The sequence below is a fragment of the Thalassophryne amazonica genome, chromosome 13, assembly GCF_902500255.1.
Source record: "Thalassophryne amazonica chromosome 13, fThaAma1.1, whole genome shotgun sequence".
Lineage (NCBI taxonomy): Eukaryota > Metazoa > Chordata > Actinopteri > Batrachoidiformes > Batrachoididae > Thalassophryne > Thalassophryne amazonica.
Window position 1 is genome coordinate 71634547 of NC_047115.1, and position 24552 is coordinate 71659098.

The 24552-nt window shown below is 40.1% G+C and overlaps 1 protein-coding gene across 1 annotated transcript; it reads right to left on the reverse strand.

The window, feature by feature from the left end:
* Window positions 1-326: 326 nt before the first annotated feature.
* Window positions 327-23961, reverse strand: LOC117523432 (heparan-alpha-glucosaminide N-acetyltransferase-like). Its single transcript, XM_034184965.1, is given in 7 exon segments — window positions 327-574; window positions 1833-1945; window positions 2958-3028; window positions 15391-15468; window positions 16255-16356; window positions 16464-16587; window positions 23721-23961. Coding segments are annotated over 7 exon segments (843 nt in total). The 5' UTR covers window positions 23894-23961; the 3' UTR covers window positions 327-392.
* Window positions 23962-24552: the final 591 nt, after the last annotated feature.

The following is a 24552-nucleotide window of genomic DNA, read 5'->3' on the forward strand; positions in this document are numbered from 1 at the left end:
TGCCACGCCCTGTTTATTAGTTGGGTTAATAACCTTGCTACTTCCGTTTGTGTTGTTGCCATTTGTGAATTATATTTTGCGTTTATTTGCGACTCCTCTTAACCCTTGGAAACTCACTTTTGTATTTGGACATTTCTCACCTGTGACATTAAATCACCTCATTTTTTACTTACCTCCTGTTTAGATTCCTGCCTGCATATTTGGATTCATTTTGACACTGCACAACCTAACAGTGCTATTATTTTGAACACAACTGTATGTGCAACTCTAACCAGCACATCCCCAACACTCAGTAATGTAATTTGTAAAATGTTTACAGTAACTTGGAATATTTGTTTGTTTTTATTTGGAAAATAACAGCATCCACAGACTGAGAAGGAGCAGGTGATGCTTTATATTTTCAGGAAGAACTTCTTTCTGTAGAGCAGATAGGCGATGAGCACCCACAATGCTGTTCCCCACAGGCTTTGGAAGAGCCACTCCCAGTGACTCTCCTGGAAGCGCATCTCCCAGCTGAACGGGAAGTAGAATCCCAGGAGAGAGTGGCCAACATACACCAGGATGGAGTTCATCCCTGATGAGAGGAGGCACACATCACACAGGACAGTCAGTGTTCCGTTTACTACAAGGGTGTGCACGTGTGTGTCTCTTGAGCCTTGCAGCTTTTAATTCCAGCACCCCCCACCACCACCAAAAAAATAGACAACACTATCAAGTAGGGCTGCAACAAACGATTATTTGGATCATCGATGAATCTGAAGGGGTTTCGACACGATTAATCGGATTAGCAGGGAATTTTTTTTTAAATGTGCCAGGGAAACAATTTTTCTCTCCTTCCATCTCTTTATTTAATAACAGAACATTATTTGAAAACTTAAAATACTTGAAAATCAACAAATCGTCAAATGTCCCTTGGCTGTTGAAATATAAAATAATAAGGAATAAAACAGTTTATAATAAAGAACAAAAATAATTTCAAATGACACTGCTTTATCAAAGTTGCCATAAAACAACATTGAAACATATAAATGTTATAAAATATATGGTGAAAAGAGATATTTTTGTTGCTGCAAATGAGCAGTTAGCATAACCAGTTAACCATAAAACCTAAATCAAAAACTGTAGCCCGACTCATTATATGAGCAACATTCTCTGTATAGCTTGTAAACTATGTGGTCATTTCACAATGACACATGTGACTCGTGTCTCTTTCTCTAAAATTGTATTGTAGCATTATTAGTTATTATTACTATTATTATTGTTGCCATTATTATTAATATATAAATAAAAATAATTAAAAACATTATAATTTGTAATACATTTGACTCTTTTACGACAATAAACGCTGAGCCATTAATTATTATACAGAAAACAAATGCACAAACATGCTGAAATGTCAGCAGCTTAAGGCTAACTTTAACACTGAAAACGCCATAGACATGCTAACGCATTAGCATTGGCGTTAGCATAAAATACATCTATCAACTGTTTCAGAAGACCATAACAGGTCAGTTTAAAAAGGTAAATATTCCTCACAGACATATGCTTTTTAGGGTTTTAGTGGGGAAAAATTAGGATAAAGCAAAATAAAACAAATGAAACCAACGAAGCAGCAGCTTGAAGCACTCCTTCATTGGTTCAAGATTCAAAGCAAAGCTTGGTTGATTATATGGAAGAAACAAAACATTTGCAGTAAAACAAAGTTTTTTAGCAACTAATCGATAACTAAATTAGTTGACAACTATTTTAATAATCGATTTTAATCGATTAACTCGATTAGTTGTTTCAGCTCTACTATCAAGCATTAGCCAGTTTCCATGAATATGCAGTACCTGGGTATGTGAATGGCTGCCCTCCCCACCACCTCTTGATATCGATGACAAAGTACATGATTCCTAACAGCATGAATGAAAAGCAGCCCATAGACATCACGTAGGACAGGGACCTGGGGAACAGAAATGGACCATTAGCGACTATTTACAGCGGCAACACATTTGTGCATCAATGCAAGTGTGTAAAACAGTCTCCTGCAGATAAATAACACCCAGAGATCTGAAGCTGCAGGACAGTTTGCAGGTTTGGCATCAGCAGGACAACTTTGGCATGCGCCTCCGTGGAGCCGTGCCAGCTAACCATGTGCCTGTCTAATCCTAAGTGTAAGAATGCTTGATGTAATATCTAATGGACGACGGAGCCACCTTGCAGCAGGCTTTTTTTTAATCACAGCTGAAGTGGGGCTAAAAAAGACTCTTGCCCGGGAGTTAATTACTTCTGGACATCTCGGCAGGGACTCGTGCTCAAGAGCTCAATAACTGTGCATGATGAACTGCCTATAAAAGCCAGGCAAAGTAATGGAGAGGGATGAGCATGGCTGCATCAGGGGCCCCTGTGGAACATCACGAAGAATTTGCTTACACATCACAGATGAAATGGCATTCTTCCTGTTGCAACGTTAAAATGATTCACATCATATTAAGCGGAGAGTGGGAGAGACGCAAACGCGCGGGCTGTGAAGCCACTTGCACGTTTCATTTAACGATTGTATTTCATGCTAAATCATCGCAAACGTTTATCAAGATGGAAGCTCTCTTTTGCCAAAAATGTGGACGGGAGATTGGGAACAGTCAGACAGTACAGATGAGTTTCCCGGAGCCTGATCACATTCCACCACACAAAAGCGCGGTAAAATGTGCGCATGCTTCTGCCAAGAAGGCTGCTGGCGCACAGAGAGTAAACCGTCCTTTTCTTTTCTGACTGTTAGGAAGCATGATCACGTTGGAGGATGTACGCCGCCTCATCTCACACTCCTGACAGCCGCAGTGATTATTTACAGGTGTAGCTGTAGTTAGAGGGAGGGGAGCACGTGTGTTTTAGCAGCCTTGATTTGCACCAGTTGAAAACCCATCCTTTCTTTTGTGAGGAAAGTGGCTGGATTTAGAGGATCCGGAAGCACTTACCACAGGTTCTTATTGACAGGTATAAATCCTTCGTCTCGCGTGCACTTAGAAAGGATGGCTGCAGAGACTCCCTGAGGATGGAAATGAAACAGATTTCAAATCGATGGAGGCCGATAAAACGAGCTGGATTGGGAGGCTAAAATGTGAGGATACAGAATTAACTGAGTCCAACAGATTAGCAGATCAACTGACAGCGAGTTGAACCAGGACCTGTAAATGTGTCCCTCGTCCTTGCTCAGATTCTTACACACTGTTCGACACACAAATATACTACTCTGATGAGCTCTTCAGACAGCAACCAAAAAAATCAAATTCAGATGTGTTGAGTTGTCTGTTGTATTTACTAGAAGGGCACTCAATAGAACAAATGCCTCCACCAAGGCGGAACAGGCACTTTGACCGTGCACTGTATAATGTCATTTTGACTGTTTGACATTTGATTGGTGCGTGACATGGATTATTCATCCAATTTGTGTTGCGTTACATTTAGCATGCATTTTGGTTCCATTTAGCATGCAAATTTGGTTCCATATGTTTTATACCATTGCACACTGCGAACCCCATCCACTAGTGTATGAAAACTGCAGTTTTTGGTGATACGTGTTTGAAAGTGCGTATTTGTGGCACCGTTGGCTTGCTATACTAGTGGTGCCGGTGTTTAGCTAAACATGTGGAGTTTGTTTTGTTGATGGATGACAATTTGAAGAAGCAAATTGATGGTGCTAATTCTAAAACACACAAAAACAAATCCACTACGATGTAAGCCGCTGCAGGCATGAAGAGCTGTTAGGATGAAAAGTTGGACTAATTTCTGATGTGATTTTTTTCGCTTCACTGAGGAAGTACACAGTCTGTTTTTTGTTCTGTTTTTGGAAGTATCGGAAGACTACTGCTTTTCCAATTTGACTGAGAACAATTTTGGACTCCTAAGTTCGTGTTGGACTGTTACCAGCAGTGATGCATCAAAATGTAAGTCCCTTTTCTGTTGTCTATAAATTAACAAAATATCGAAAATAGAAACATCTATTTAAGCCATTATAAAAAACAAATAACGAATGTTTTTACATCTTTTCAATGAAACGAATATTTAATTTGGTGAAAGCTGGAATGTACCATTCAACTCGGTTTTGTCTCGTTGAATAGTAAGTTCCAGCTTTCACCTCATGAAATAGTCGTACCATTGAACTCATAAACATTCATTATTTGTATATCAGTTCGGGCAATATAACAAAAACGTCAAATCATAATACATGTAATTTCATATCCCAATAACAGTATATATCACAGTATAGTAAACCTCCTGTAAATGTAATAAATAATACTCATAACTGACCACATGGAAATGCATATTATTTAGTGATCTGTGCGTGTGTGTGTGTGTGTGTGTGTGTGTGTGTGTGTATTACATATATATGTAATATATGTAAGCTAAAATTTAAATACACTCAACAAAAATATAAACGCAACACTTTTGGTTTTGCTCCCATTTTGTATGAGATGAACTCAAAGATCTAAAACTTTTTCCACGTACACAATATCACCATTTCCCTCAAAAATTGTTCACAAACTAGTCTAAAGCCGTGATAGTGAGCACTTCTCCTTTGCTGAGATAATCCATCCCACCTCACAGGTGTGCCATATCAATATGCTGATTAGACACCATGATTAGTGCACAGGTGTGCCTTAGACTGCCCACAATAAAAGGCCACTCTGAAAGGTGCAGTTTTATCACAGCACAATGCCACAGATGTCGCAAGATTTGAGGGAGCGTGCAATTGGCATGCTGACAGCAGGAATGTCAACCAGAGCTGTTGCTCGTGTATTGAATGTTCATTTCTCTACCATAAGCCGTCTCGAAAGGCGTTTCAGAGAATTTGGCAGTACATCCAACCAGCCTCACAACCGCAGACCACGTGTAACCACACCAGCCCAGGACCTCCACATCCAGCATGTTCACGTCCAAAATCGTCTGAGACCAGCCACTCGGACAGCTGCTGAAACAATCGGTTTGCATAACCAAAGAATTTCTGCACAAACTGTCAGAAACCATCTCAGGGAAGCTCATCTGCATGTTCGTCGTCCTCATCGGGGTCTCAACCTGACTCCAGTTTGTCGGCGTAACCGACTTGAGTGGGCAAATGCTCACATTCGCTGGAGTTTGGCACGTTGGAGAGGTGTTCTCTTCACGGATGAATCCCGGTTCACACTGTCCAGGGCAGATGGCAGACAGCGTGTGTGGCATCGTGTGGGGTGAGCGGTTTTCTGATGTCAATGTTGTGGATCGAGTGGCCCATGGTGGCGGTGGGGTTATGGTATGGGCAGGCGTCTGTTATGGACGAAGAACACAGGTGCATTTTATTGATGGCATTTTGAATGCACAGAGATACCGTGACGAGATCCTGAGGCCCATTGTTGTGCCATACATCCAAGAACATCACCTCATGTTGCAGCAGGATAATGCACGGCCCCATGTTGCAAGGATCTGTACACAATTCTTGGAAGCTGAAAATGTCTCAGTTCTTGCATGGCCGGCATACTCACCGGACATGTCACCCATTGAGCATGTTTGGGATGCTCTGGACCGGCGTATACGACAGCGTGTACCAGTTTCCTGCCAATATCCAGCAACTTCACACAGCCATTGAAGAGGAGTGGACCAACATTCCACAGGCCACAATTGACAACCTGATCAACTCTATGCGAAGGAGATGTGTTGCACTGCATGAGGCAAATGGTGGTCACACCAGATACTGACTGGTATCCCCCCCAATAAAACAAAACTGCACCTTTCAGAGTGGCCTTTTATTGTGGGCAGTCTAAGGCACACCTGTGCACTAATCATGGTGTCTAATCAGCATCTTGATATGGCACACCTGTGAGGTGGGATGGATTATCTCAGCAAAGGAGAAGTGCTCACTATCACAGATTTAGACTGGTTTGTGAACAATATTTGAGGGAAATGGTGATATTGTGTATGTGGAAAAAGTTTTAGATCTTTGAGTTAATCTCATACAAAATGGGAGCAAAACCAAAAGTGTTGTGTTTATATTTTTGTTGAGTGTAGTTAAAAACATAGACTGGATAAAAATGGACCTCCTCCCCCACCTTCAATCTCCCCACCCCCAAGACCTCCTTTCAAGGCCATGCCTCCAAAACATGAACGCACACTGTGCCCGAATGACTGCTGGGAGAATGGAGAGTTGGAGAGTACCTAAGGAGGAAAAAGGACTTATCACTAAATTAAACTGCTAATTTATGAATGTTTGATGGCATTTTGGAACATAGCCGTCTCTGCAAATTTGATTTAATAACACAGGACACAGGTTTCTTTATGTTGAGGACCCCAGCAATTGACAATGCAATTAGTAATGTAGGTCAATACTTTGGACGCAGTTGGGTGTGTGGATTGAAACACTCGTGTCATCACGATTTTTTAACTGTTGTCAGAACGTATCATGGGAAGTTGGTGTATGTTATTAGCATCAAATACAGGGTCCATTCTATGGAATCAATTTTGTGTCAAAATAAACAAATAAGTCTTTTTCAATATGAAAAAAATGTAGGAATTTCAGAGCTGATGCAATCCTGCACGCTCTGCACACACCACAATATAAATGGACAAGTAAATATACACGTCTGTAATGGTTCATCATATGACTTCTGTGGGGCTTCATTATGAAGTCTTTCATACCAATCAATCACAAATATTTTGCTGATCAATATATGTTTCAGATTTGGGTGAGTGACAGTGTGTCATGAAGGGCCAAGACAGTGCATGTTTTTATTTGGTTTTTATCAGGTGTTTAAGTTGAGGACAGAAACTCATCAGTAAATCCACCTGCTAAGGTGATTGGTTGCAAGGAAAACCTGCACTTCATGATCAAAAAAAGTGTTTTTCAGACAATGTTTTCCTTAACATTTGACCTTTGACCAAGTGACTCCAAAATCTAATGATCCATCTAGAGTTCTTGGTGGTGACATATACAAAAAAGGTTTTTCAGGACATGTTTGCTTTGACCTTTGATTAAACCACTCCAAAACTTAATTATATGCTGTAGATCATCCATCTAGGCTTCTTGGTTGTCATTTCCTGGACTCCAGAAGAAAAAAAAAAAAAATCTAAATCTAATCACCTCTAGCTATTGATCCAGTATTCCAACTACATTTGATCCATCTAGGCTTTTTTTTAGATGACTTCTTCCTTGACCTTTCACCAAATTACTCAAAATCTAATCACCTCTAGATATCTATCGAATATCCATACCAAGTTTGGTGTATCTGTGCTTCTTGGATGTCAAGCTATAGAAAAAAATGGCATTTTCTGACCTTGTTATCTTTGACCTTGACCTTTAACCAATCTATTCCAAAATCTAATAACCTCTGGATATCTATCCAAGTAATATTCCCACCAAGTATGAAGGAAATTCTGTCCAGCCTTTTTTATGTTGTCTACACACACACACACACACACACACACACACACACACACACACACACACACACACACACACACACACACACACACACACAGAAATTATTTGTCTTTTCTGCCATCATTAAAGCTGCTGGCATTTTACATTTTTTTATGTGTCCTTTTGTTTACAGTTGCACCTGCTTCTTTCTCACTAATCAGACATCTGGGCTTACCCAAAATTAGCAGGTGCCCGCGCTTACCCGTGGTTACGAGTTGAGCAAAATTATCTTTCATGATATTCGAGTATACATGATCTGGATACACATTTTATACTCAAGAGAGAGAGAGAGGGGAGCCAAACATGCTTGTTAGGTGGATATCCATCATGTGTGTTGATGACAGAATCGATGGAGTGGAAATAGCCTGGCCGGGGCTGGATCAGTTCTTCAGGCTATCCGGCTCGCAGGATGTGGGATGGGGCTGGTATGTGGGGCACTCGCTCAATTTCAATGTCTCATTCCTGTGGGCTGATCGTTGGACTGTAATTAACGGCGTATTGTTTATTAGGAGGAAGAGGCACGGCTGCCCTAACAACAACCCACTGCAGAATTAACACTACAGCGTCCTATAAAAGTGACTTCTGTGATGTGCATTAACCCAACCCTGAGGCTGGGCGCCTGCAGATGTGAGCCCCCCTCCACAGAGGAGCGCCGATAATGTTAAGAGCATATGTCTAAAACAAGAAGCAGGGCAGTTCAGACTCCTGTTTCCCCAACAAGCCCAAATTATATTAGAAAAGTCAATATCAAGAGCAAGAGCAAGCCAATCAGTAAAAAAAAAATTATATATATATATATATATATATATATATATATATATATATATATATATATATATATATATATATATATATATTTGCTGGTCAAAACACTTTAGGACTACAAAAAGGAACCAATACAAAGCTAATACACTTAAGCAGAATATGGGGGACAAATGAATACTCCATTTGTGTTTTACTCATTTCAGACATCTGTTCCCAGAATCAGTAATCTGTTCAACATTCTACTGCAAAAAGTATTTTATTTTCCATTCCGGATAACCAGGATTTTAAGTCCACACACTGAATCATCACTATACTGCTCCAGGATCTTTACCAAGTGGACAACTGTACCACCACAATCATTGGTGTGGTGTTGTACCTGGTGATCTATGAAGTACGATGGAAAAACATCAACTGATAGGAAAAAAAAAGCATAATGTTTATTTCATTGTGTGTTACTTTATCACTCTGTGCCTCTAGGAAAGCCAAATGGGTGTAATTTATTTCTCCTCCCTCTGGCATCACAAGCAACAATAACAGTCAATATGATTCAGCACAAGGAGACGTAATGAGGAGGTTTGTCACTTAAGAAATGAGGTTAACGGCATTAAATCCTCACACTAGAATTTCAATTGATTTTTCAATATATAACGTGGATTTGTCCTGATATAAAAACACAAAAGTCACAAATGGGTTGCTTTGCCCTTATTTCTGAATTATGCACTTAAAAATCAGGAGTGTCAGTAACTGACCAGAACTGTACACACAGACGGGATGTGAGACGAAACAAAAACAGCATAAAAGACCCTACAGAGTGCAGTCTGTAAATGTTTGTACAAGTCCATCTGGGACTTGTCCAAATCCACTATGCAGTCTGAACGCTAAGTAAAATGCAGGAGGCGACACATGAGGTTGATTATGGAGCAGTGCTATTTCGAAAGAAAGCAAGAAAGAAAGAAAAAAGAAGAAATAGATGTCATTCGTTTGATATCCAAGACAAAAATGACCATCCAGTCTTAACAGCAACAAGTCCAAAAGCCCGTCTCGGTCATGGTATGGGGTCGTGTCAGTGCCCTTGGCAAAGGTAATTTACAATTCTGTGATGGCAGCATTAATGGAGAAAAGTACACTTAGATTTTGCAGCAAGATATGCTGCATTCAAAATGACATATTTTCCAGGGACGTCCATGCATTCTTCAGCTAGACAATGCAAAACCACATTCTGCACACATTACAAAGACATGGTGACAGAAGAGGAGGATACAGGTACTGGACTGGGCTGCCTGCAGTCTTGACTGATTAAAAACAAATGTGTGGAAAATTTAGAAAAGAGTACGATATATATCTGTCAACAAGCTTCTGGATTTTTGAAGCCCAATGAGACTTGCATGTACTATATAATAATACAAATTATATAACGGCTGAGTGGATCCTTGTCATTGATTAGTGGGTTGTATGTCACGTGACATGGATTATTCATGCTATTTGCCGTTATGTTTCGTTAACCGTGCAATAGCCCTTTTTTTAGCATGCAATTTTGGTGCTATATGAAATTGCTATTGCACGCCTCGACCACCGTGCTCACTTCACACTGCCGGGGGCAGTGTTTAGCTAAACATGGCAGAGTTTGTTTTGCTAGCACATGACGATTTGAAGGAGCTAATGAGGCGGCTAATTCTTGTAACACACCTACAAAAAAATAAATCCACTCTGCTGTAAGCCGTCTGGTGGCATGAAGAGCTGTTGGATGAAAAGCTGGACAAACGTCTGACGTGATTTTTCGCCGGACTGAGGAACTACACAAGTCTGTGCACGGCATCACGGATGACATTGTTGCAATTTTGGGACTCCCGTTTGAAGTTTGTGTTGGACTGTTAAGCACCAATGAAACACCAAAATGTAAATGTAAATATTTCTGTTGTTTATAAATTAATAACAAATCAAATGACAAGGATCTGTTTTAAGCCGTTATAATAAAACAAATAATGAATGTTTTTACATTCTTTCAGTGGAACGAATATCTAATTCGGTGAAAGCTGGAACGTACCATTCAATGAGCCTCGTTGAATGGTACGTTCCAGCTTTCACCTCATGAAATATTCGTACCATTGAACTCATAACCATTCATTATTTGTATAATATTACAGTTGTGGTGTTGACAGTTTCCTATAAAGTTCACAGAGTTCAATTCTATCAGTCAAACAGTAACTCCATACAGTTGTGTGGTACTAATTAATTAAAAGAACACGTACAAAAATTGCAGAATGGGCAAAACCAATATTGCATTGCGACTGAGATATTATTACTTAAACTATCGACTTGGCGTTTTTTCCCTCCTCCTTTATTCTGTTCTGCACAGTTTGATTTCAAAGGCAGAGCCATGCAGCCAGCCAGGTCCTCTCCATCATCACTCCAGGTCACAGAGCTTTAAGTTCAGGATGTCTGCCTCTCAGACATGTATGCTCGTATTCCGAGGACCCAGAGACAGACTTTTTGTAAATGAGCTACATTTCTATTGGGTCTAAAAATCGAAAAACCATATCCTGGCTGATTTCTGCAAAGTTTGGCTTTTCTACACAGATATCTGTCAGTCTCATTAGAGTAGCCTGCTGCCACAGGTTACAAATGCAAAATGGACCGTCTCATATCACACTCCACTGTTCCCTACGGATGCATTCTTGCTCAAAATGAAACAGAAGCCCTCTCCCTTCTTTTGCATCAAAGGACCACCCAAATGACCAGAGCTCCAAAACAAGTATAACCTCCATGCTTTTCCAGTAGATTGAGCATATTTAACGCTACATAAAAACACAACATAGGTAAATTGACAGTGTAATTAAATTCATAAAAACTATCGAAATTAACCATTGATTTTGAAGCATAATTAATGAAGAACGTGGAAAAGGAAAGAAGTGTTCCTACCAGAGTTTGACTGTTGCTGTGTCGTTTTTATACTGTAAAATGCTACGTGGCAACACATACCTGCCAAAAAAATTAAACATTTAAACTTTTCCAATTCGTTCAGCTGCAAAGACAAACCTGATGAATACAAGAAAGATGTACAAGTCATTTAGAACATCCACTCATTCATTTTCTATGCCACTTATTCCATTTAAGGGTTATGGGGAGGGGGGGTGGATACTATCCTATCAGTCATTGGGTGAGAGGCGGAGGACACCCTGGACACGGCCACATACAGGCAGAAACACATTCACACCTATGGGCAAATTTAAATTTCCAGTTCACCTAACCAGTCCGATCGGAAGTGGCAGGAAGCCAGAGCACCTGGAACCAACACAAACACATGGAGAACATGCAAACTCCACACAGAAAGAACCAGGTGGAAGCAATTACACAATCATCTTGCTGTGAGGCAACAGTGCTAACCACTTAACCACTGTGCTGCCTAATTACTTGCATGAAAATATTTGAAGAAATTAAGTTGTAACATCACAAAAATCAGATTCTTCAAGCAGCAATCACAACAAAAGCTTGTTTTTCCTAAGCAGTGGGAAAAGCTGAGGTCATACCCTGTAAAATACTTTCATATCAGTTTGGGAACACATGTTTGTTTGAAAATTACAGCACCTACCACACTGTAGAACCTCTACATGAACCTGAAAGGCCAAACTTTTAGAATGGTTATTCTAATGGAATTGTTACAGGTAACACTAATATTAAGTCACATATTTCCTTTCCATTAGTAACATGGCCATGGGTGCAATTGGTGGGGGATAGGGGGGACATGTCCCCCCCACCTTTTCAACCAGGGTGGACAGAATATGGTATGTCCCCCCCCACCTTCTGACATATATGTGTGTACTTGACACATGCTATGTCAGTCTTATGTGCAAAACCATGTCAGAATAGTATCTTTGTTTATCCAAGTTTGTATTTTTTAGCGGCATTGACTTGTTTACAACACCTGATTCTTGTTTGTCACATTCGGAATTTTCTGGAAACCAAAAATAGTTGCCTCTAGGGACTAGTGTCTACACATAAGTAGCAATGGACCATATGCTTAATTTACTAAATTCTGAAAGTTAGAAAAGGAAATCAGAAAAGCTATCTGGGACCTCAGAAAGCCCATCTGCAATTATTGCTTGATCTCCAAAATCTGTCTATGCAAGTGAAATTATGTTCAGTATGAGTGTTGTCATTAGGGCCACTTTCAAAATTAAATTCATGATAAGTCATTTATCCTAAACTTATGATCTGTTGTTTTTTTCAAACTTATGCAAAAAACAAATCTTGAGAAAAAAATACAGTATGCGATAGTTAATAATTATTAAGAGCCTGTTCTTTCATATTATGAAAACATTTACCACATTGCATTTGTTTTGTTTTTTAATGAAAACTCAACCTATCATTCTTTTGAGTTATACACATGTGTGAGTACCTTATTTACACCAGGATGTTAATAAAATCAATGCTGCTATTCTCAGATAAAATACTTATAATCCGCAGTTTCAAATTGCATAAGTCAAATGGTGTCCACTTTATGGTCTTCTCAAAACATTAAAATTACCTGTTCTGGATGCTCAGAAACCGTTGCTTCTGGGGCTAAAGCGGCCCCCAGACCCCCGGCCTATGGGCTTTCGGCCCTGCGGGCCTCGCACTTTGGCCCCCCCCCCCAATTTCTAGTTCTAGATTGGCGCCCTTGATCATGGCATTTGAACCTCTGGTGTACTTGAAAGTTTAAACTCTTGGAATGGCTATTTTGACGGCATGGTCACAACTAGGCATGCACATAACTGGTACTCATTGTGCTTGTGTGTGCTATAAATAAATGATGTGCAGCAGAAAACACAAGGGAAGCACTTTATTAAAGAAAGCAATGACAGTTTTTGGAACGTTTCTGTGTAGGCTCTCAGTTGTCCAGGTGGTTTCCATAGTAGAGAAGCTTGACTCTTCGACTGGACTGGGTTGCTTGACGCGAGGACGGTTTGCTTCAAAACGCAGAAGCTTCCTCAGCTAAAATTCTTGCTCTGGTAATCTGACTTCTGTCTGACCCCTGTCGAGAACAAAAAAGTGTTTCCCTCTGCTGTACATCAATGATTTTTTAGCACACACGAGCACAATGAGTACCAGTTATGTGCACCCCTGCAACTTCACCTATGGTTACTGTTCATCTAATGAAGTCAAAGATCAACTTCTTTTGACCACATGACCTTTGCTCTTGGTGACATTAAAAAGTCAAACTCAAAGTCATAACTGTTTAACTCAAACACTTGGGAGCAAATATGAATTAAACATGGTGGAAAGGTTGTGTGTTAGATGTTGTTAAATGTCAACACCAAGCAGAATCACTGGTATCAACCAATTACAAAGAAATAATTGTATGAATCTGTGTCAAACATGTAATGTGTAAGTGTTATATTCCATAGGTGCCCGTTGTAGTGTTTCTTTCTTTTTAACTATTTTAACTAGGGATGTCCCGATCAGGTTTTTTGGCCCTGATCCGATTCCGAGTCATCTGATTTTGACTATCTGCCGATACAGAGTTCCGATCCGATACTTTAAAAAACTGAATGAACAATGAACAAATGCTAAACATATAATATTTTCATTTTGATCACCTTATTTTATTATTTATCACTTAATAGTGCACTTCTCCTTGAGTTAGCTTGAACAATCAAGTAATAATCTACCAGACTTAAAAATGTACAAATTTCCATGTTATTTTATTTGTCTAAAAATAAATGTCCAAGGTTCCTTATGTTAAACAAGAAATTATCTAATCTGAAATAACAGGTGGTTTTAATTTACAGATGAAAGGTTTCTAAAGAACCATTTATTGATTTAGCTATTTTAATTACAAGTGTTCTAAACTTTTTTTAAACAGTAATCAGAAATTTTGAGGTAACAAACAACAACAAAAAATATTTACAAGGATTTTTCTTCAGAAAACTGCTCTATAAAGGAGCAGTCCTGTGACATGTTTCTGTTTTGTAGAGATCAGTGGTTTCTGCACCGATCTGTTTTGTACAGATCAGTGGTTTCTGCCACTAGTCTTCTGTGTTTTGGCCCGACACAGCGCGAAGCTACGTCACAGCTCAGAGCGCCAAAAGATGGATAATTGAAATCAACACCTACCTCAAAACTTTAAATAACATACCAAACAAAAAAAGTAATAAAGACAATAAACTTGGTAAAGAATTTCAGTTTACAATAAAGCCTCCTGTACCCCTTGGGTCTGTGTTGTATAATATGTCTTGTTAACTGTTTGGAATGATGCCTGTCTGCTAGTCATATGGTTTTGTCTGCCTGTACCTCTTGTTATGTTTTTCCTTTGTTCAATAAAAAAAAAGAAGATTGGGTTGAACTTTGACCGCGTCAGCCTGCCGACAAGCGGCAATGCACGCTCCCGTCAGAAGCGTCGTTTTAGCTCGGTTTTTTGACGCGATGCTTCTGATGCCTCTAAAAGCAACGTGTCTCATTGAAAATAATGCTTTTTAGACCGATTTTTGATGCCTCTGATGCTTCCAACGCGTGAAAGGCCCATTAATCTGCAATGATGAGCTTGAAATAGTGCTGATCAAAATAATGAGGATAAAATCTATATCGGATTTCTGATCTGGATGCAACGTCCTATTTCGATTACGTCTGAAACCACGTGATCGGACCCAATTTTCGATCACGTGATCGGATCAGGACATCCCTAATTTTAACACAACTTGGAGGGAATGGTGTGACTAACTGTTTTATTGAGAACATTATACATATTTTGTGATGATGGAGTAGAACATTCCTAAAGGAAATCTGTACACAATTACATACAAACAGAAGAACTACAACTTGACCAAAGCTCTGTGAGTCCTCCAGGACTTCAAAGTATTGCCTTTGTCAGGTGTACGTGTTTATCATAGTCTTCAGCAGATTGTCTGAGTACTGAAAATAGTACAGAAGCAATATGCATGTGTGAGAGTATCCGTCCCATGAGGCTCTGGATACCCACATCTGCCCGGAAACAAAGGCATGCATGGATGATGTTTAATTGCACTGAGATCACACGCATGTCCTCTACTATTTCTGATAATGAACAGCTTTGGCAGCTGAGACCAATTACCAAATGGCTGAAAAACACATTGTAAGTTCAAGTTGTAGCAGTGAAGTTAAAGTTTGCATTGCAAGTTGTGATTTGAACCTCATTTGAAAGTGCAGATATGTAGTATAGACCTTCCCATTCTCATACATACCAGAATAACAGCCCATGTGAGGAATCGACACATGATGTGACTGTTCATCCCCTTGTAGCAGATGATAATTTTGCCTGCCTGTATGGAAGTAAAGAAAGAAGTTCAGAGACCAACACTCAACTATATATTATGAGAAATACCATAAAAGCACAAAAATTCTGCCCGTACCCATTTATTTACCTTTGGGTAACTAAATAGTCACAGGATGCTGGTGCAGTGATGTGTCCCTGACATGGCAGTCCAAATTTCTGCCATCTTGCACACCCAGATGTGGTGTGCACGTCATCTGCGCCGCCTGATTAATTTGGTGATGAGAATGTGTTTCAGCTGACGACATTAGCATTGACAAACACAAACGAGGGCAGCGGACACCTGGTGTGTCCTCTAAGACGCATTGACTGAAGGGTTGAGTGCAAACAGCCCACCGGGAATTAAGCAATGTGGCTGTTTTCACATGGCGACTTCCCAGCACACTTACATGGTAGTGATGCAGATGCCGCCATCAGCGGACTGTAAGTTGACTCAGACTCAAAAGACCAAAACGTCTTCCGTCACTTTCTGATAGCCTTTTGTCAATAATCAGCAGCTGTGAGCATGGTGGGAAAATGTATTTCATTCCACTGAGGTCTTTAGATTAATGCGATCATCAAACTACATCACTAATCCGCCAGTTATATAAACTGCAATAACATATTCACATAGAAATGTAAATATATTACACCAGGGCTGGCCTAATTTGACTAAAATAAGCTTTCAAAATTGGAGGTCATTTAAAGAAAACAAAAACTAGATAAAAATATGACTATGAATATGAATATAGTATACATAGTACTCTCACAGCAGTTCTCAAATTATATGACAGACATATCATTTATCTTACTGCATGCCCATAAATCCCATGACAATGGAGTTGATTGTACCCAGAACCCCCTCTGGGTCAAAGGGCTGCGTGGTGTGATACATCTCCTGCAAAACGAGAGATGAAAACCACCAGAAAGATCATCTGGTTTTATTTTTGTCTGCATGGATTTGTGACAGACGCAGTGATGAATGGGGTGTGAAACTGATCTTACTTTGCATGTAGGATATCTGTACATGTTATCACCAAACATCCATCTATCAATGTATCCTGCTGCACCTCCAGTGCAGTTTGGGTAAAGACCATCATCGCCAATGCCGCCAGCTCCCAAATAACCCCTGGAAGCAAATAAGAACAGAATGATTATAAACAGAGAATTAAACGGGCACTCTTTATAGGACACAAAATAATTGGCCTTGTCACTCCAAAAATTTTGGGAACCAGGATCTCCATCAATGCCCCGTCATACAATGGTTACTTCACGTCACCTTCACAGACCCCTCCAACACCCCCTCATTATCTGTTGAGGGGGTGCATCACTACATTCCCCACACTATGGAATCTACCTGCCTCCTGGCTGGCAACATTCAAACCAGATAACTAGTGGACAACCACATCTCACAGGTACCTATCTATCGCTCACAGCTAGGTGATACTTGAATGTCCCATGAGCATTTTTCACTTGCTGAGCCCTCAGCACTGAAACAACTGTGCAGTGGACCATGTACAGAGAAATGCCCCACATGGTCATAATGCCGTAGCTGATGTTCCCTCACAATGTAAAGTAAACTTCATATGAGTCTCCCTTAGCAACTGTTCATTTGACAAAATGTCATTCCAGAGGCACCCAAGGATCCAACAGAGACACCAACTATAGTGCAATAATTCATTCATTCATTAAACAATCAAAGTATCTGTGGGTGAAAAATTGCAGTTTTCCCCATGTCTGCAGGCATGGGGAAAAGGCATTTGATACTGTGGATCATTCCATCTTGAAACCAGGATTGCTGAATATTGGTCTGTCAAAGCAAGCAGTGGGTTGGTTTGCGAACTACCTGTCTGACAGAATGCAATGTACACACTTCGGTGGTAGTTTCTCTACAATGTTAAAAGTCTCCTCTGGTGTGCCCAGGGCTCTGTTTTAGGTCCAATTTTGTTTAGCATTTTTGTGGATGTACTTGGCAGAAATGTCCCTGATGCTAAATTCTATTTTTACGCTGATGATACTGTCATTTACTGTTGTGGCTCCACCCTTGCCAAGGCCATTGGCTTTTTACAGACTGCCTTTAACCTTATGGAACGTCAGCAACTAAATTTGAAACTTGTTCTTAGCATTTCCAAAACCAAATTTATGATTTTTTTCGTCAGCTTCTAAATCTGAAACTCATTCTTAACGTTTTCAAAACCAAATTTATGATTTTTTCCAAATGGCAGGAAGACTCTAGAGCCCCCTCCCAATGTGTTCTCCCTGCAAGGAAATATGATTGAGCTAGTGCCTTGCCACAAGTATCTGGGTGTTCTGATTGATGACAAGTTTTCTTTAAGTCTCATATAGAGAACCTGATCAAAAAACTAAAGCTAAAACTGGGGTTCTTTTATCGTAACAGGACATGTTTTACCTTTGCCACTAGGAAAAATTTAGTAGCCGCCACCTTTCTTCCTTTATTGGATTACGGCGACCTTCTTTATATGCATGCCCCTGCAAATTGTCTCCAATCTCTGGACTCCGTGTATCACGGTACCCTGAGGTTTTTTTTTTACATGTTGTAAAACCCTCACTCACCACTGCAACTTATATAGCAGAGTTGAGTGGCCCTCGTTGGCTGCACGTCGTCTCTCACACTGGCACATTTTTATTTACAAAGCGATCTTAGGTCTACTCCCCCAATATCTACTCCTTGCGGTCCAATGATTGCTATTTGCTCAATGTCCCCAAAATTCACACTGAGTTAGGTAAGCAATCCTTCATGTACTTCGCACCTGCTGCCTGGAACTCACTACAGAGAACTTTGAACTTGAGGGAACTAACTTCTCTTGGAACATTTAAAAACATTATGAGGGACTATCAGCCCCAACCAGTCCCAGCAGAAGACTGCCCCTCCCTGAGCCTGGTTCTGCTGGAGGTTTCTTCCTGTTAAAAGGGAGTTTTTCCTTCCCACTGTAGCCAAGTGCTTGCTCACAGGGGGTCGTTTTGACCGTTGGGGTTTTACATAATTATTGTATGGGCTTGCCTTACAATATAAAGCGCCTTGGGGCAACTGTTTGTTGTGATTTGGCGCTATATAAAAAAATTGATTGATTGATTGATTGACTTAGTATCTGCCTCATATCGTTCTTGTTTCTGCTTATGAAAGCCCCATATTAACTCTATGATGTAACCAGATTGTATTTGTCTGTTTTATTGTCTGATTCTGTGTTCTCATCCTGAAACTTAATGTTTTTAAGCTGCTTTCTTGGCCAGGCTTCCCTTGGAAAAGCAATCTTTGTGTCTCAATGGGATCGATCTGGTCAAATAAAATTTTAATAATAATTTAAAAAATCTGGCCTCTCAGAGTGTGTTGGGCCTGCTTGTCTTTGTTGATAGAAGACGTGTTTCTTCAAGTTCACGACCAAACATCTGATCATGGCCCAAACTAGCCAAAGGCCATGTTTGTATTATGGATTTGTTTTACTATGGCAGGGGCCCATAAGACGGCTCTCTGAGTGTGTAAAGTCAGAAGGCTCTATGGGTAATGTTTGCATGCGGTACCTGTGGGAGCTTCTCCAGGTGCACCTGTTTTCTGCTTCGACCAAAATAAATCTCTCTCTGCATCGTATGACTGAATTCCGAGTGCTCCTTGGGTCGCCCGTCTATATTTTATGCTGACATCATCAAGGAAATTCCACAGGAGTATCAATAAGCACAGATGTGAGCAATAATAAATAGTATAAATATTATTCACCATGTACAGGTGTTTGATTAAAAGGTAACAGACTGCAGACAACAACACATTGTTAAATGGCTCTGACTCTTCAGTGATATTAACACATGTATGTGTGCAGGCAAAAAAACCATCAGAAGCCTGTCCAGCTGTTACAACCCATTGATCCAACTGCAATCAACTTGCCACCATCAAACAAAATCTCTTTTCAAAAACTTTGCGTGAAACACATTTTACTTGAATAATACCACACACAAAATCAATTAGAGAGTGGCTATACGCCCAACCGTTGGGTCAATAAAGTAAATTCGCGAGCATATACGCCCAACCACAACCGACCAATGAGTGTGCTTGTAAGCTCACTTCCGGTTTCAACGCGGGACGGAAAAAGGTGGATTTTTTCTCGCCGGCTGTGGGAGGGTTCACAGCCCCCGAGGAGCTGTGATCTAATGCAGTTCTGTTTGGCTCATCAGACCCAGGGAACAGTGTCAAACTAACACCATCTTACAGCCAACAAGCAGCATTTTGTTCAAAAACTGTTTCATTGTTGTTAACAGGCTTCCGTTCAAAATGCTTATGAAGTTTGTCTGTTTTCATCCATTGCGGTGTTTTCGCAGTAATTAAAGACGGCGCCATTAAATGTGTCAAACATACGCCACAATAGAGCCTTAAAAAGTGGTGTAAAAAATGTAGTTTAGATGCACAAAACATGTCAAATACAAGATCACAGTTGGGCGAATAAGATAAGATATTATATTTATTTGCCCAACGGTTGGGCGTATAGCCTTTGCCAATCAATTATCCCATTCTTAGATCTGACGACGGCACTTTTTTCACAAAAAGTGAAAAAAGTGCTATCGTTTGACCTCAACACAATATTCTAAAACCTATGGCATGCGAAGTCATGCAGGGAGAAAAAAGACACTCAAAAGAAGCAACACTGGGCACGAGACCAAGGATGGATCTCCTGCCTCCATTTCTCTTACTGCACATGACACACTGAGATCGGCTAATTATGCCCTGAGGCATCCGCCACAGGCACATAAATCACGGCAGCTCATAACAGCAGCAGCAGCACATGGTACACAAAACTGCTGCCTTACAACAAATCAAAACTGGAGCAGAGAGACATTGATGAAATCTACACTTTTGTTATACAGTATCTGTACAGCCATTATATAATAAAAAAAAGGACTGAAGTCCTATTAGATTACTGTATTACTTTGATCTAACATTCAAACCTCATTAATGTTTTCTAAGCTCTGAGTAATGTTGTCTGAACCCTTTTAAATAGCCAGCGGACTCATGGTTCCGCGTCAAACTCCATGTCCGTGCATCTGTACCATTCACCACAGAGAAGCTGTGTGCACAATGGGAGCATCTTCTTCCTGCAACTTCTTTGGTCATTGTTATTGGCCGAGTGCTGCAGATTACAAATATAATAGGAATCAGATAGGAGAAGGTATCTGAGCAGATTTCATACAGTCCCTCGTCTCCAAACTGCAAGGAGACAAAGGCTTCTCATTCAAAAGTCAGTGAATGCATTTTTAAATAAAAAAAATGCTGTGGTAAGATTTTTTAATATTGGACAGGTGCATGTTCTAATGTAGCAGTAAAAGCAATCATAATGACAAGGGTCATTATGATGATTTTTAAAAAAGTCACTGTGACAATAAATCTGTTTTTGACACTATTACTCCCCAATACAATACATATACTGATGACATTTGTATGAGCTTGATATTAAGTTCATGCAAGATTTTTTTTAAACATGACCTGTCCTCTGCCAATGTTGATTTTAACTTGACATCTGGCACTATGGGTGTTCAAATAGACACAGTGTGTATTATTTGACTAGATGTCCCACATTATGTGAAATAACCATGCCTATGGGAGGACAAAAGCAAGCTTGTCTGGAAAAGCCCCCTGCCACTCAAGCCCTTGATTGGGTCTCGATGCACAGGAAGTGGACTGCAAGCACTTGTGCAACAGACAGATCACCTGGTCAGTTGGCCAGATAAATTGTGTTAGCTCTTCAAGGTATACAGTGCATCCGGAAAGTATTCACGGCGTTTCACTTTTTCCACATTTTGTTGTTACAGCCTTATTCCAAAATGGAGTCAATTCATTTTTTCCCTCAAAATTCTACGCATAACACCCCAAATGACAACATGAAAAAGTTTTTTGAAATCACATGTACATAAGTATTCACAGCCTTTACTCAATACTTTGTTGATGCACCTTTGGGAGCAATTACAGCCTCAAGTCTTCTTGAATATGATGCCACAAGCTTGGTGCACCTATCTTTAGGCAGGTTTGCACATTCCTCCTTGCAGCACCTCTCAAGATCCAGGTTGGATCAGGTTGGATGGGGAGCGTCGGTGCACAGCCATTTTCAGATCTCTCCAGAGATGTTCAATCAGATTCTGGTCTGGGCTCTGGCTGGGCCACTCAAGGACAATCACAGAGTTGTCCTGAAGGTTCAAGGTTCAAGGTTACTTTATTTGTACCAAAAGGTAAATTTGTTTTGGCAGTGAGTCACACCATTCATAACAATCACATAACACATAAAAACCGATAAAAATACCCTAAATATAATTAAAAATATAAAAATACAATAAAAATATAAAAATATAATATAAAAAATATAAGAATACAATACCAATAAAGCAGTGCAAGTACAGGCCAATAGCATGGCGCCAGAACAAAAGTCACAGAGCGTGTGCCATCTCAAAGCAAAAAAGCGGATAAATTAATTAAATATACAATCAAGATCGTCTGTTAAGTACACTAATAGCAGCAGGAATAAAAGTGCTCTTATAGCGCTTAGTTCTACAAAAAGGAACTTTATACCTCCGTCCTGAAGGGAGCAGTTCAAACTGATCAAAAAGAGGATGTGAGGCGTCCTTTAGAACTGCCTCAACCAATCTGAAGTCACTCTTTTGATATCTTGGCTGTGTGCTTAGGGTCATTGTCCTGCTGAAAGATGAACAGTCATCCCAGTCTGAGGTCAAGAGCGCTCTGGAGCAGGTTCTCATCCAGGATGTCTCTGTACATTGCTGCATCCATCTTTCCCTCAATCATGACCAGTCTCCCAGTTCCTGTCACTGAAAAACATCCCCACAGCATGATGCTGCCCCACCATGCTTCACTGTAGGGATGGTGACTGGGTTCCTCCAAACATGACGCCTGACATGCACACGAAAGAGTTCAATCTTTGTCTCATCAGAACAGAGAATTTTGTTTCTCATGGTTTGAGAGTCCTTCAGGTGCATTTTGGCAAACTCCAGGCAGGCTGCCATGTGCCTTTTACTGAGGAGTGGCTTCCATCTGGCCACTCTACCATAGAGGGCTGATTGGTGGATTGCTGCAGATTGTTGTCCTTCTGAAAGATTGTCTTCTCTCCATAGAGGAATGCTGGCGCTCTGACAGAGTGACCATAAGGTTCTTCATCGGGTCACCTCCCTGACTAAGGTCCTTCTCTCCGATCACTTAGTTTAGACTGGCAGCCAGCTCTAGGAAGAGTCCAGGTGGACTTCAATTAAGCTGTAGAAACATCTCAAGGATTATCAGTGGAAACAGGATGCACCTGAGCTCAGTTTTGAGCTTCATGTCAAAGGGTGTGAATATTTACGTAGACGTGATTTTTATTTTTAATAAATTGGCAAAAATCTCACATTGTTGTTATGGGGTATTGTGTGTAGAACTTTGAGGGAAGAAAATGAATGTCATCCATTATGTACATGTTATTTCTTAGTTTATTTTGAATAAGTCTGCAAAAAATAAAAAAAATAACTTTTTTTTACATTGCCATTATGGGGTTTGTGTAGAATTTTGAGGAAAAAAAAATATTTAATCCATTTTGGAATAAGGTTGTAACATAACAAAATGTGGAAAATTGATGCATTGTAAATACCTGGAAGAGTTGTTGACAATTCAACAATGTGTGATGTAACAAAAGCTTCTTGTATTTTGTCACATCAAATGGGCATAACCAAGGATCTTTAAACCTTAATTGCCAAGGAGGTTATGTTTTGCATTGAGGGGGAAATGTCTGGGGAAAATTCTAACCCTTGGTTAGAGGGACTTAGTTACAATCAGTGAGTCTGGCATTCAATATGACAACTACACAGGTACTGTTACTTTAACTGCCTGGGTTACTTTATACAACTCAGTTTTAGTTATTCTCAAATTACCCAGATACTTGTATTCGGTTACCTGCAATTAATAATGACTTACAGTAACTGACTTACAGTTAATCTTATTACTTCTATTGTTACCTTGAGTCATTCAGTGACTTTTACTTTTAAATTGGTTGCCTTTCATGATAAATATTTAGATCTTTATGATATTCTGCTGACAACAAAGAAATGAACAGATGAATGTGATTAAAATTAACTTCTTTTGTGTAGGTAACAATAATTAGTTTGTAGATAAATCTCAGCCAGCACCCCGTTGAGAAAACCCTGCCTGTGCCTCTGATGCTGACTGGCACATGATGTTAAATTTCAGATACAGTTCATGACATTGCATGACCTTGTTTGACTTACGTGGGGCAATTGGGTATGGGCATGAGGAAGGTGATGCACAACCACAACATCTCCAGCAGGAGGACAACCAGCCACTGAGGCCAATAAACAATCACATCCTGGATGGGGTTCCACCAGTGATTCTGGAACACATAAACTGTATGTTGAATGTAAATTAATACTGTTAATTTCATTTGTTCATTTAATTACTTGTGTACATCGTGATGGCCTCACTATGGATTAGTGGTTGGCATTGTTGTCTCACACTGAGAAGGTCCTGCGATCACCTCCCACATGGTCCTTTCCATATTGAGTTTGCATGTTCTCCCTGTTTCCATAGATTCGTCCCAGGTGCTTTAATTACCTCCCACTTCCAAAGACATGCAGGTTCGGGAAACTGGTGACTCTAAATTGGCTGTAGGTGTGAATGGGTTTGTCTGTCTATATGCGGACTGGTGGCCTGTCCACGGTGCACCCCACCTTTTACCCAGTAACCACTGGGATCGGCTCCAGCTCTGTCGTGAGTTGGAGAAGCGGGTACAGAAAATTAATGAACATCATGATTGTAATCTAATTTTGGCAGATTTTGCTTTCCAACTCCACTGGAATTTATTTCAAATACTGTAACATGTCCGAAACTACACCTGCTTATTGAACAAAACAAAGTGACAAATCTCCTTCACAGTGCAGTTATTAAAGGTGACATGCATCATGTGTCTTAATATTCTTTAATTGATTTTTGATGAAACCTGTCCATGTTCTGCTGGCAGTACTCAGGAAGAAGCATCATCAGTGTTGCCAGATACAGCTGATAACGTCCAGCTGAAAAGCTGCTCAAAAACCACCAAAATGC